We start from the raw sequence: 14242 nt of genomic DNA, 5'->3' as shown, positions 1-14242 counted from the left end.
ACCGTCATCATCCTCTTCCTCTTCGTCATTGTCTTCCATCATAACCCCTCTTTCTCCGTGCTTGGTCCAACAATAGTAACTGGGCATGAAACCGGATCGCAGAAGGTGGCTGTGAATGAGACTCGAGCGAGCGTAATTTACGGTATTCTTGCAGTCCACACATGGACAATACATGAAGCCACCATGTTTGTTTGCCTCCGCCACGGCCATAAAATTATCCAGGCCTGCAGTGAACTCGTCAAACCGTCGGTCAATGTACATCCATTGCCGATTCATCTGCATGATATAATTAAGCTGATCAAAACCATTACAGAACATCACGATGTATATATACACATGCATTTTATCAATTGCAGATGAAAAGGATAAAGTTGTTAACCTCGATGAAGAAGAAAAAAGCAAGTTAAGTGTGGCTTGATTTGTGTAAACTCAAGTGGCAAATCCTCTTAAGCATTTCATCAAACACCTCTTGTGCATGTGAAGAAGAGAGGAGAGCAATACACCCTCTTGTGAAGATAGTGAAAAAATGGCTAAGTGTGGCTCGCACTTGGGCAGGGGCAAGGTTATATAGCCAGAGGGGGGCCTTTGGACCCGGTTTGTCATACAAACCGGGACTAAAGGGTTCCCTAGGCTGACACGGCCTGGCGCGCCCTGCGGGTGGACCCTTTGGACCCGGTTTGTATGACAAACCGGGTCCAAAGGCCGCTACAGGACAGGCGCCAGCGGGTGGGGTCGTCCTGGGCAGAAACGAACCGGGTCCAATGCTAGTTCAGCAGTGGGTCATTTGCTTGGGACCAAAGGCCTCTTCTCCACTAGTGATGGTCGCCGCCGCAGTCAGGACCCCCACCTCCTACTCCTGGCACTTGTCGGGACAGCGGCGGCGGCCTCACCCATGTCGTCTGCTTCGGAAATGGTTCTTTCGTCACGACTCGCCTCTCAAAGGATGGCGTCGCCACAGCCACCTTCACCGCATCTCCTCCTCCGACTGATGCTGCTGGTTTCTCTGAAGAGGCAACCAATTTACTTGGCATGTTCCCCATCCACCCAGGGAGGAGACTAGCCAGCCACGCAGACTTTTGCTCGGCGACCTTATTAGAGAGCCCAGATTTCCTGCCGTTTCTCAGGCTGCAGCTGCTTGACATGGTCCATGGGGTGTATCTGAAAGCCATCGCCATGCTACCGGTCCGTGCTCTACGCGACGGCCACCTCCTCCACTCGCTAGTAACAGCCGGTCACTGCTACGGGCCGCTGGACCCTGTGGCCAATGTTGTCATCAACACGATCTGGTATGACGCTCTCTTCCCGCTCTCCAAGGACGTCGCTTCCAAGCTTGGAGCAGCGGATATTCTCGACGCCCGATCCATGCACCGTATCGAATCACGTTCGATCGACGGTCTGGTTGCCTACCTCTGCAGACCCCCCTCAACATTAGGTGAGCAAGCTGCTGTGACGCTCCTCTGCAGAGCTCGCTCGGACATCCCGATCTTGGAACTAACCAATATGTGTGATGTGGCGCAGGCCGCGAAACACCCCCAGCCTGCCGCCTTCGGGGAATTCCTCGAACGCGGGTCTGTTCCAGAGCTATACCAACTGTACTGCCATGCTAGGGTTCATGGAGATCCGGATAGCGCTTTCGAGCGGATAAAGATGGCTCTAGTCCAGTCAACACGTGTTGCACCGGTGCAAAGATGTGCTCGGGACATGGACAGTGCATCAGCTGCTTTGGAGCGGCTAAATATAAACAACGCACCGGCCTTGGAGACACTGTCAGCAAGGAGGTCGTTCTTCATGTCTAAACAAGCTTCTTTCCGTGGAGCGTTGGAAAGTTTGCTGATTGGCTACGGCGACCATGATCCCCTGGTAAGTACATATACTTGTCCTGCATTTAATTACCCCAGTTATAGATTTGAAACGTGAATTGAGTAGGACTTGCATTTGCTTTTTTTTTTTTGGGAAATTCTGTTGCTTTGTAGTTTTCTCTTTTTCTGGACTTCTATTACTGAATCTGCAATGTGATCATAAAAGAAGGTTCCAGTTTCCAAGTTTCTGGCAACAGCAAACGTAAATGTTGGAGCATGGGAGGGGGCACCGGGGTTAGCTGTTAGGCTGAAATAGTCATTAGGGGGATCTGCAGATCGCAGGAGAGAGGAGGAAAAACAGATGTGAGGGGAAGCACTGGAGTAGCTGTTAGGCTGAAACAATCATTAGGGAGATTGAGCTTGCCGCTGGCTTCCGCGGCTGGTGGTATCGAACTATCGACCATATTATCCCATCTTAAATTTGGTTATTCAGCAATGGCAAATGCTACTCATTGGATGGATTTTGACAAACTGAATTTGTTCTCATTACTAAGCGCATTTATTAATGAATAAATGAACTTTATAAAGTGCTTACTATATTCCTGTTTAAAGCACCAATTTATTTGTCAAGGCTAAATACTTCCTTTTTCAATGTAAACTTACGAGTACATAGAAACCACCAGCACTTTTAGGATATTTTACCTTTCTTTACGCTTCTAAATAATTTTGTGAATTATAATGCGCCTGAGCATGCCACTGATCCTAGGTCGTTACATGCCTCTGTGCATCATCATCACTTAAGAACAAATAGTTTATGAATTCAGCAATCTTGTCTATTTTTTAAACCATCTGTTTAGAAACATCACAGTATCACACCATCTTTGTAATGCACTGATTATCAACAGCTCTAGTAGGCACAATGTAGCTGTAGCTTTACAACATACAACGAATATTAGAAGTGTAAATTGGCCAACTGATAGAGAACAAATAAATTATGGTAGCTGTTTTACGTAAGAACAGAACACGAATTAGGTAAGAGACCGGAATATACTCAAACTTTTCTGAATAGGTGATAAAGTGGAGAAATTGCATTGTTAGATTCAAGGACGCATATGTATGAACCTTTCTAAGATTGATGGCTGCTTATTAGGACCTGAAATTAGACCACATGATTGTTATTTCCAGAAAAAAACATCTATTTTAGTACTGCAAATTAGACCACATGACTGTTGTTTACAATTCTGTTGGTGTGCTAGTTACTACCACCTAAATATGCTTATTGAATTTTTTTTTACCATATAGTGTTATATGAAACATTTAGTTAAGGATATCAGAACCATGATAAATCTGATAGTTTAAAACCATTCCTTTGCTTTCAGGCCCTAATCTGTACAGCTAGATTATTCATACCAGACTTAGTATCTCCAGGGATTCCAGTTAGTAGCATCATGGGTACAATTTGTACGAACTAAGAAAGCGAAAACAAGACCATAAATAAATGATTGGAGGGAACATATGTTTGAGGAATGAATCTGTAAATGACGATTTTTCTGTAAAAAAAAGCACACCATAATTATATACAAAGCATATTTGTTTGAAAATCTGCAAGAAAAAATATAGACAGTGGTGACAAACTTCAGTTGGTCAGGCTTCATCCATAATAAGCACACTCATATGTGAGTACATGCAATAATCTTTTCGCGCCAGGCTTCAGATAATTTTTAGAACTAAACTGAATTTACTTATACTAAGTATTGTCACCTTGGTAACTCAATCCAAGAAGTGCACCGCTGAAGCCATACCATGCCATCTCTTTTCAATCTTCTGCCAAGAAAATGTTGGTCTTGCTGGTTCTCATTCAACAAGCAAGAATGCATGACAACCAATATTCTGATTAACTTGGTTCTATGCATCTGATATAAAGTACGGACGTTGGTAAGATCGCTAGAACATCTTGCTTATTGCTAGCTGTTGTACTTCCTAGCACACAGAAGGCTTGCACCTGATCTATGCAAGAAAAAGTCCCTCTCTTTGCAAACAAATATTTTGCTAATCTAAATATGAAATCAGTAGATGCATTGTTTGTTCATTGTCTTCATGCTTTTTGTAGGCACCACTATACAAGCTGGGTGTCATCTGTGGAGTGACAAGTGAAACAAACTATAGATACACGTCTGTTTTCCATGCCAATTTTTTGGCTAGCTCGGATGGTGGATTATCATGGAAGCTGTTTTTCGCTGAATTCTGGAGGAACCAACCAGATAATAGAATTGAAGAACCAAAAAAGTCCTTCTGCTGCCCTATACCGGATGACCACAAATATCCCGGTAAGCTCTTATCAGCTCCGAGTTATTCAACTCTTGTATATATCAACTATGATATGGACAACATGAAGTAATTGGAACTTGACAACTTGAGGCTCGACCCTTACTTACAAATCAATTATCATGTCAACAAGAATGTAATGAATTACTGCCTGATCTTTATCTTGTTCATTTTTTATTTTCAAAACAGGTCGTTGTGTTGTTTGCGAGAATGATTCGAGTGTCATCATCCATCCACAGTCGCGCAAGTATTACATGGGACACTCAGTTATATTTCCGCTACCAGTCAGCCTTGTGGCTGATACTGAGGAATTGGACTTTGACGTAATTTACTCAAGTGAAGGTGGTGGAGGAGTAGTATGTGGTATGCTGCATATCTTTATGCAAACATTTTACTTATTTTCCTTGCTTGGTTTGAAATGTTGTGACATGGCAGTGCACATTGCGAAATCCCAGACCATATTATTCAACTACAGTAGTAAATTTCGCGAAAAGTGTATTTGGTACATGAGCACCAGTGCTCCTGATTTCTAAAAATCATATTATTTGGATTTCAAAAAATATGACATTAAATACCCACATACATACAAACATTCTGAAGGTACGGTAAAAAAAATTGGAGAAAATATATTATATTTTAAGCTACATAAAAAAGACAAATTTCTGACAAATATATACCTCTATACGTAGCCACAAATTTGTTTTTTTCCTATAGCTCAAAATACAATGTAATTTCTACCGAAACTTTGCATGAATATTCAGAACATGTGTATGTATTCATGGAATAAATGTGATAATTTTTTGCAACGCAGAAATACAGTTTTTAAATATTTTAAAAACTGAGAGCACTGGTGCTCATGTGCACCAAATTTGCTTCCTAAATTTCGCATGTTTTGTTCTTATATCAAGGCCTGCATCTTGTAATTCTATGTTGTACTGCCCCCATTGTCTGACGCTGATAACATCTTGCTATATTTTACAATGTGCAGGTCCTGCAACCGGGGGAGTGAATGAACGGCCGCTTCTCATGTAGAGGCTACCAACCCATGAGCAAGTCCAACAGCACCCCTACATTTTCTTCCCTATATCTTCATGTAGGGGACACCCCTAAAAAGATTCCTCCCCTATATTTTTCTTCTTTCCAACAGCTCCCCTATAATTCCTCCCCAATGTCATATTCACATGTATTTTAATAATGTAGAGCCCACATGTAAAATTTATAACAAGACATAAACATGGGTTGGGGCATGTATAGGGGGCACCTCTACAACCCCAATGCATAGGGGAGAGAGGGGGGTTGAGTTGGGGACACCAATATTTAGGGGAGGCTATAGGGGAGCTGTTGGAGCCATATTTTTCTTGTTTCTTCCCTATGTTTGGTATAGGGGTGGTTATAAGGGTGCTGTTGGACTTGCTCAGGCCCTAATTTAGTTTCTGATAGCTTTCTTGTTACAACACAAGAACTTAACTTGTCAAACATATCCTGTAGTTTCAGTACTTGCTCAGGAGTCAGAACCATGTGTGTGAGAATGTGGAATCTTGACCAGATTTGATACATCAGTTCTAGCCTATCCACTTTAAATTCCTCTTATTGTTTCATGTCTCCGAAAAGTGGATTATGAGATGTGAGGCCATGAGCTAGCTATACCATATTATTGAATCTCAATCTATTCAGTGTGATTTCATCCTAGAAGTATTTTTTATTGGGAAGTGTATTCTCTGAAAGAAAAGAAGAATAAAAGAGTCAGGTTCGTTGCTTGATATATTCTAGTTTTCCTGACATCTCTGCTGGCTGCTGCCTTGCTTCCTGTGTTGCTATGCCTATGTTTCGTCTAGCCAGCGATACCTCATTTTCACCAATCTCATGGCACATGGGTGACTCGGATGGCGAGCTATGTGTAGCTCGACCTCCATTTGAGGTTTTCCGTTCACCAGCATCTCTTAAAGCTTCTCGTATGGATGGATGGTCGACCTTGCGGTAGTGAGTGCCTGAGTGGCGGGGAGGCGACGATCGCCGTACGTACGTGTCTGCCGCATTGTCACGGAAGCAAAGCCAGCTAATTCTGTGGGCGTGTCGTGCATTCTTGGTTCAGAGGACCTGCAGGCTGTAGTTCTTGCTGGATGATGGACCCAGTTCATCTAATCAAGCTGGACGGTGCGTCTTCTACTCCTGCTCCGCACGGAGCATTAGCATTTGCAGCGAGCGAATTCAACTCGTGTGGGTGGTGCGATTCTTGGCAGATTGCCCAACTTTCCTGCATCGTCTTTAATCCACTCACAGAAGAAGGTACCTGCTTTCTGGTCTTCTCGTGTTCCACCACACAGAAGAAAGGCATCGGCGAGGCACCGATCGACAAGCAAGCATGTCGAAGGATGAAGCCCCGGGCAGCTCGCAGCTGAGCCTGAGCGGCTTCAGCTCCCTCTTCTCCATCTCCAGCACCAACCACGCCCCTCGTCCACCTCCACATCCTCACCACCACCTCGACCTGCCCTCTCTCTCCCTCAGCATCGGCACCGACGGGGAGGAGGGTCAGGTCGTCAGCAGCAGTGACCATGACGCCACCGCCCGTGTCTGGATGATGAACAACAGGGAGTCGGCCCTGCGGTCCAGGGCCAGGAAGAAGGCCTACGTGCAGGAGCTCGAGAAGGAGGTCCGCCGGCTCGTCGACGACAACCTCAAACTCAAGAGGCAGTGCAAGCAAGTATGCCCCATGTATTTATCTTCTTCTTCTTGCAGCTGCTGAGCTGCACCTACCTATCTAATCAGGTTCTCTCTACTTAACTTACTTAATCTCCATTTCCTTCTAATCTTCGATCTTTTTTTTCCGAACCATGCAGGAGAAGTGCATGTGAAATATATTATAAGAGAAAGCCAAGAAAAGCAAAGTTTACGGAGAGGGATTTTGTGCACACGAGCTCCAGTGCACCTGCCAGCTGTTGCTCTTTGATTCGCCCGTTTCAATGTTGGGGCGCGCTGAGCGTCCCCTGGGGGATCAAATCCCCGATCCCCCGGGTCCTCAGCCGTACGATGCGCGTGATATTGAGTTACTGGCCGTATGATTCGGGTCACTCCCGCACGCAAAGAATAAGAAAACAAGCCATCAAACACAAATTCCCCTTTCCTCCTGACACTCACGCACCCTGCAGCAACGCCCGCGGAGTTGAGTCCGGCTTGCAGCCCCGCCGCCGGCACCGGCAGCCCCGCCGCCTCTCGCATGTAGCATCACACCGGCGCCTTGGGGTTTGCGGGTCTCCTTGCAGCACGGCTGCGTCCGGTTCGCAGCAACCACCGCCGGCGTTCCAAGTAACCGCCGTCGCCGATTGAAGCAACCGTCGCCGGCATTCGCTCCGCCGCTTTAGCGCCGCCGGAGCCCTTGTAGCATCCTCCGCTGCCTATTGTAGCAAACGCTGGCGCCACACGTAGCAGACATAGACACCCCCTTGTAGCAGACGGAGACCGTTGTAGCTGCTGCCGCCGCTTGTAGCAGCGCCGTCCAGACGTAGCGGACGCCGTTGTCGCTAGTAGCAGCGCCGTCAGCCTTTGGTAGCAGGCGCTGCCGCTTGTAGCAGCGCCGCCGGCCGGATGTAGCAGACGCCACCTTCACTAGTAGCAGCACCGCCAGCCTTTGGTAGCAGAAGCCACCATCGCTAGTAGCAGCGCCGCCTGCCTTGTGTAGCAGCACCGCCGGACGGACGTAGCCACCGTTGTCGTCGCTAGTAGCAGCGCCGCCGGCCGAACGTAAGCATACGCTACCGTCGCTTGTAGCAGACGCCGACCATGCTTGTAGCAGACTCTGGTACTGCTTGTAGCACTACCGGCGGGGCGAAAAAATTACATGGTCGCCGGCACGGCCGACCGCTCCCCAGCCTGAGGCTCGCGCTGCCGTTCGGCCGGATACTTCTCTCGCATCCACCGCCCGAGGCTGGCGCTACCAGTTGGCCGCGTCAGCCGGCGCCGACTGCCCCCTTTGTGGCTGCTTCGCCGGATAGAGAAGAGAAAAATAGCGCACCCAACGCTCGCCGGAGAGAAGCGGAGAGAGAGATTTGGGGGAAGGTGGACAGGACCGAGCGGGGAGCAGAGCGGTGGAGACGAAGGATGTACGGCCGGGGGAGAAAAGGAGGTGGAGACGAACATGTGGAGGAGATCGCTCGGGGGAAGGATAACGATGCTCGTGGTGGGGCCCAATCACCGCTTTGCGCTGTCTCACCCGGTCGCTCCGCGTGCCAGCGAGGCGGACGATCAAATCGCTTTTCCCCCGGGTGATTACAAGCGTTTCCCTTCAATGTTTGTCGCTGTGCCAGAAGTATTCTTTTTTCGAGAATACACCCTGGGAGGTGTATTGATCACATAGAAGAAAAGCCAGAAGGCTCACACCACATCGTACATGCTGTCAACAAGGGTGACAACTCCCAGAGAAAAGCCTAATCTCCGTCCTTCCACGAGAAAGGAAAGGGGTCGGGACAATCAAAAGACTCGAAGCGAAACAACCTAGCTAGACGCCAACTTTGGGACTCTTCCTTTATCCTACCCCTAATCGCTCAAGCCTCCGGCGTCGCGCCGTTGAACACCACATCGTTCTGGTGCCTCCAAATACACCAGAAGACAAGGATAACCGCCGTCCAGAGGTCCCGCCTAGAGCCCGGAGGGCAGGTCAACGAGGACCACCACTGCAGGAGGTCGGTGTCAACGGAAGGAAGCCACTCCATCTTCCCCCACCGGGCTAAGGCCCAGGCCCAGACCTCGGGAGCGACCACGCAACCTAGCAGAAGGTGCTGGATGGACTCCGGCTCCTGGTCGCACAAGGGGCAGGCTGCAGGGTGGGGAAGACCACAACGCTGCAGTCTATCTACCGCCCAGCACCTGTTCCGGGAAGCAAGCCAAGCAAAGAACTTGCAACTGTAGGGGGCCCGGGACCGCCAAATCTGGGAAGCTACCGGCGCCACAGTGGTCCCGGCGAAGAAGGCGTCGTAGGATGATTTGGCGGAGTAGACGCCATCAGTCGTCCACCGCCAACGAAAGGCGTCCTCCTGATCAGGCGAAAGCAGGATGTTGGAGATGGCATTCCACAAGAGGAAAAACTCCGGAACCGCGGCCATTCCCAAGTTAGGGCCGCAGTCCCGCAACCACTCTCCACCGAGCCAATCCTTGACGGAGCGGGAGTTGGCGTGACGCTTGCTAACCAAGGCCGCCAAGTTAGCGCAAGGTACGCCACCCGCGCAACATCAATCCAGCGGTCCTTCCAGAACAGGGCGCTCTCCCCGTTGCCCAAAGAGACAGCCATGGCAGAATCGACCAGGGCCCGAGCCAGAAGGGGTACCTTCAAGTCAAGCTCCGCCCATGCCTTCATCGAGTCCGTTCGCTGTAGCCAAGCCCACCGACACCGCAGCGCCACATTGAGGAGACGAAGGTTAGGGATGCCTAAACCGCCACACCTCTTTGGAGAGGTCACCTTATCCCAAGCCACTAGACAGTGCCCACCACTGACGTCCGCCCTCCCCTTCCACATGAAACCGCGACAAAGCTTAGCGAGAGCTTGCAGGGTCTTAGGGGGGAAGTCTAGGGACATCATGGCATGGATAGTCAAAGTGCTGAGCGTGGTCTGCACGAGGGTGGTCCTCCCACCGCGGTTCAGCAGCCAGGCACCCCACTGGGGCAACCGCTTGGCCACGCTCGCCACCACCAACTGAAGCTGGGCTGCCGAAGGTTTGCGCAGACCTAACCCGCAAGCCAAGGTACTTGCAAGGCTAGTCCGCCACGGCACAACGAAGAATAGAGCACTCCAGCTCCACTTGGTCCGGGCTACATCGGATGGGGTGAACCGAGCTCTTAGCTCGGTTAGTGTGGAGGCCAAAGGCTTCCCCGAAGTTCTCAAACCACCGCCGCGCAGGTGTCAAGGTCAAGCCGCGTGGGTTTTTGGAAGATGACTATGTCGTCGGCGTACATGGAGGTGCGCTACCGGAGGCCATGCGGAGCAAGGTCGGAGAGCAAACCCTCTGACGAGGCGGTTCCTCGGCAATGCCCACCATGAGGGGCTTGGGTTTTAGAGAAAGGCGACGACGGAAGTTCCGGGAGCGAGGCGGTACACGACGTACCCAGGTTCACGCCCCCGCGGTGGAGGGTCGCTACGTCCTGCTAGCAATCCACTATATGAATATATGTATACAGGGGGCCGCCATAGGCGGAGTTGTTAGATCTAGTCTAGTTCTAATCCGCGGGTTGCGGTGTCTAGGCGTGTTGCCTCTAAAATTATGTTTCTGATTATGTGTCCCTAAGGGGTGCCCCTGCCTGGCTTTATATATCAGCCAAGCTAGGGTTTACAAGAGTCCCAGTAGGATTCGTATTGGAGTCTTCTTTCCTTGTAGTCCAAGTTGAGGCGCGTGCAGGTCCTGCTTGTCGAGTCCTTGTGCTGGTCCAGCTTCATAGTTTGCACCGGGTATGGCAATGTCGAGTACCCGAAGGGTTATGCCCACGTCAGTAGCCCCCGAGTGTCTGGCCGAAGTGAAGCTTCGGGCAGAGACTAAAGTTGTCATTGCCGAATGTCTTGATCATCTGTTGAATCTTGTGCTTGATGTAGAGTCGAAGTTGCTTTTGGTCGGGTGCGCGAAGCGCTCCCGATGGGAGTAGCCCCCGAGTCTATGGGCGGGTGCTTGCAGCCACGCATAGACTCAAGTTATACTACTCGAAGATCTTGATTGTTGATGCCGATGTCTTCAACTTTATTCTTCTTTGTTGGCGAGGTTGCCATATTTTTTATCGGGTGCGCGACTAGCGCTCCCGATGGGAGTAGCCCCCGAGCCTGTAGATAAATATGAAATAGTTATGTATAGGGTGTAAAAAATGCTAAGTCAAACACCGTAGACTTTTTCAAGTTCCGAGAACTTGATGCCGATGACTCTGGTGATGCCATAGATAGAGGAGTTGATGATTCAGATGATATCCCAGAGGAGCCGATGATTGAGATGATGGCCCTGAGGAGACGATGATTGAGATGATGGCCCCGAGGAGCCGATGATTGGGATGATGGCCCAGAGGAGCCGATGATTCGGATGATGGCCCTGAGGAGCCGATGATTTAGATGATGGCCCAGAGGAGCCGATGATTGGGGTGATGGCCCACAGAAGCCGATAATTTTATCGGGTGCGCATCCAGCACTCCCGATGGAAGTAGCCCCCGAGTTTGGGCACTGATGCTTGCAACCGTGAGTAGACTCAAGTCGAGCAACCCGATGTTTACAGTTTTCTTCAGGTGCCGTTGACACATTGTTGTTTATTTCAAAGGGCAAAACGCACCTTGAGCATCGTTGATGCCATTGTTTGTAAGTTTTTTGGTAGGTACATGTATATGCACTTTTACCATGTCAATGCCGTTGGCAAATTTTGAAGGAGCAAATCTTAATTGCCCGTTTAAGCGTAAGTGTATTCGTTGGTCAGCAAATTGTTTGAGTGATCAGCTCATGTTGCAGGTCTTGCTAAACCCGTTGTATGTGCAACTTTGCTTTCAACCGATGTATGTTTTGACCGTGGGTCGTTTTCGTACGTGTTTCATGATCCTTGCTATCTGCGGCACTCTTTGAGGCATCTTATAGCAAAGAAAAAGAGCAAGGTCCCCGTTGCTTCATGATCCTTGCTATTTGCGGCACTCTTTGAGGCATCTATAGCAAAGGAAAAGAACAAGGTCTCCGTTGATTTTGCATCATAGCACTCATAATTTCAGAGGCTTTTTCATTATCCTTGCTATCTGCGGCACTCTTTGAGGCATCTATAGCAAAGGAAAAGAGCAATGTCCCCGTTGATTATGCATCATAGCACTCGTAGTTTCAGAGGCTTTTTTAGAGTGCAATCTCTGGGCGTATTTTCCATCGCACCGATGTTCGTTGAAATATACGAACAAGGCTACTGACGATTTAGTTCGGGTGTCCCGAATTACTGCAATTCTTCAAAACTTGAGTCTTCAAATCTTCTTGGGTTCCAGCGAACCGGCGCTCCCGATGGGAGTAATAATCTTCAAATCTTCTTGTATTCCGGTGTGGATTCCAGCGAACCAGCGCCCAGCGAAGCGACGCCCTTCGAACCGGCGCTCCCGATGGGAGTAATTTGCTTCAAATCTTCTTGGGTTCCAGCGAGTCGGCGCTCCCGATGGGAGTAATAGTCTTCATATCTTCTATAATTCCGGCATGGATTCTAGCGAACCAGCGCCCAGCGATCCGGTGCTCCCGATGGGAGTAATAGTCTTCATATCTTCTATAATTCCGGCGTGGATTCCAACGAACCAACGCCCAGCGATCCGGTGCTCCCGATGGGAGTAATAGTCTTCAGGGGACCGGGAGCACAGTCGAATCTTCAAGGGACCGTGAGCATAGTCGAATCTTCAAGGGACCGTGAGCACAGTCGAATCTTCAAGGGACCGTGAGCACAGTCGAATCTTCGAGGGACCGTGAGCACAGTCGAATCTTCGAGGGACCGTGAGCACAGTCGAATCTTCGAGGGACCGTGAGCACAGTCGAATCTTCGAGGGGCCGTGAGCACAGTCGAATCTTCCAGGGACCGTGAGCACAGTCGAATCTTCAAGGGACCGTGAGCACAGTCGAATCTTCAAGGGACCGTGCGGCGGGCGCAGCCGAAATAATGGCGCCATCCAAGATACTCCATGCGGCGGGCGCGACTGAAGTAATTGCACCATCCAAGTTAATCCATACAGCGGGCGCAGCCGAAATAATTGCGCCATCCAAGATAATCCACGCGGCGCCTAGCTGACGTCGCCGATGAAGAGGACGCGGTTGACATGGCCGATCCGCGGCGGGTGAGCATCCGAATATATCGGGTCCGTAATGTCGGGTCCGCGGTAGGCGAGCCCCCGAGTACGGCTGGTGCGCGACAGCGGGCGCGGTCATCCGAGCAAGGTACCCAAAATTTTGTTCCAAACTGCAGTTATATTGGGGCGCAAAGACTGATGATCCTTGTGTCGGATGATGAATCTGGTGGATCCGTGATGTCGTTGTTTCCACTGGAAATTTTTATGTATGCGAGCTAGCTCTACTAGCAAGCAATTTGATCGACTCTTTGAATTTTCCTTTGGAACTTCAGAAATTGTAGCTGCGATTGGGCTTGGTGATGTACAGCTTGCACTGCTTCTCGAGACCTAATTCGGCTGTGCGGTAGTTTGATTGTTCCTTGCGGGTGCTCCTGCCGTGTAGGTAAAATCACGCTGACTTTTGACAGCCACCCGTTCTCTTCTCTTCTTGTTTTTCTGATCTTTGCACCATGCAACGATAGATGATGTTTTGGAAACTTCGCCAATTACTCCCAATGGACAAGCGTGGGTTGCACTTTGCTTTCTGACACATAGCCACTTGAGTCTGTACCCGATACTATTTCCATAGATGATGTGAACCAGAAAAGCTGACTGCTGCGGCCGCGATCTTCGCAATCGAAGTGAACCATCCTGCGTGCGTAAATACAGGACATAGCAGCCTCCAAACGAAGTTGTCAATGGAATTGAACTCGCCGGGCGAATACGAGTCAGCCAGATGTGACCTAGCTGTTGATGTAGATGTAGATTTCCGCCCGCGTAACTTTTCGGATAAAATCCAAATTTTCTGATCTTCTAATCTTGTTGATGACGTACTCGACAGATCCCGCCCGGATGACGAAATCCAGTCGCCGCGTTTCCCACAGACGGCGCCAATTGACGAGGCGGTTCCTCAGCAATGCCCACCATGAGGGGCTTGGGTTTTAGAGAAAGGCGACGACGGAAGTTCCGGGAGCGAGGCGGTACACGACGTACCCAGGTTCACGCCCCCGCGGTGGAGGGTCGCTACGTCCTGCTAGCAATCCACTATATGAATATATGTATACAGGGGGCCGCCATAGGCGGAGTTGTTAGATCTAGTCTAGTTCTAATCCGCGGGTTGCGGTGTCTAGGCGTGTTGCCTCTAAAATTATGTTTCTGATTATGTGTCCCTAAGGGGTGCCCCTGCCTGGCTTTATATATCAGCCAAGCTAGGGTTTACAAGAGTCCCAGTAGGATTCGTATTGGAGTCTTCTTTCCTTGTAGTCCAAGTTGAGGCGCGTGCAGGTCCTGCTTGTCGAGTCCTTGTGCTGGTCCAGCTTCATAGTTTG

At 49.5% G+C, this 14242-nt stretch overlaps 2 protein-coding genes across 2 annotated transcripts; both read left to right on the top strand.

Moving 5' to 3' along the window:
* The first annotated feature begins 839 nt into the window (after positions 1–839).
* LOC139829962 (uncharacterized) lies at positions 840–5789 on the top strand. Its single transcript, XM_071819386.1, has 4 exons — positions 840–1860; positions 3910–4126; positions 4314–4487; positions 5113–5789. The coding sequence occupies exons 1-4, from the start codon at positions 1030–1032 to the stop codon at positions 5154–5156; spliced, it is 1266 nt and encodes a 421-aa protein (XP_071675487.1). The 5' UTR covers positions 840–1029; the 3' UTR covers positions 5157–5789.
* Positions 5790–6486: 697 nt separating this feature from the next.
* LOC127349109 (uncharacterized) lies at positions 6487–10748 on the top strand. The gene is made up of 2 exons (XM_051374892.2): positions 6487–6825; positions 10701–10748. Exons 1-2 carry the CDS (start codon positions 6487–6489, stop codon positions 10746–10748), a joined length of 387 nt encoding a protein of 128 aa, XP_051230852.2.
* Positions 10749–14242: the final 3494 nt, after the last annotated feature.

The sequence above is a fragment of the Lolium perenne genome, chromosome 4 (genome assembly GCF_019359855.2).
Source record: "Lolium perenne isolate Kyuss_39 chromosome 4, Kyuss_2.0, whole genome shotgun sequence".
NCBI lineage: Eukaryota > Viridiplantae > Streptophyta > Magnoliopsida > Poales > Poaceae > Lolium > Lolium perenne.
This window is presented reverse-complemented; position numbering and strand designations above follow the sequence as displayed.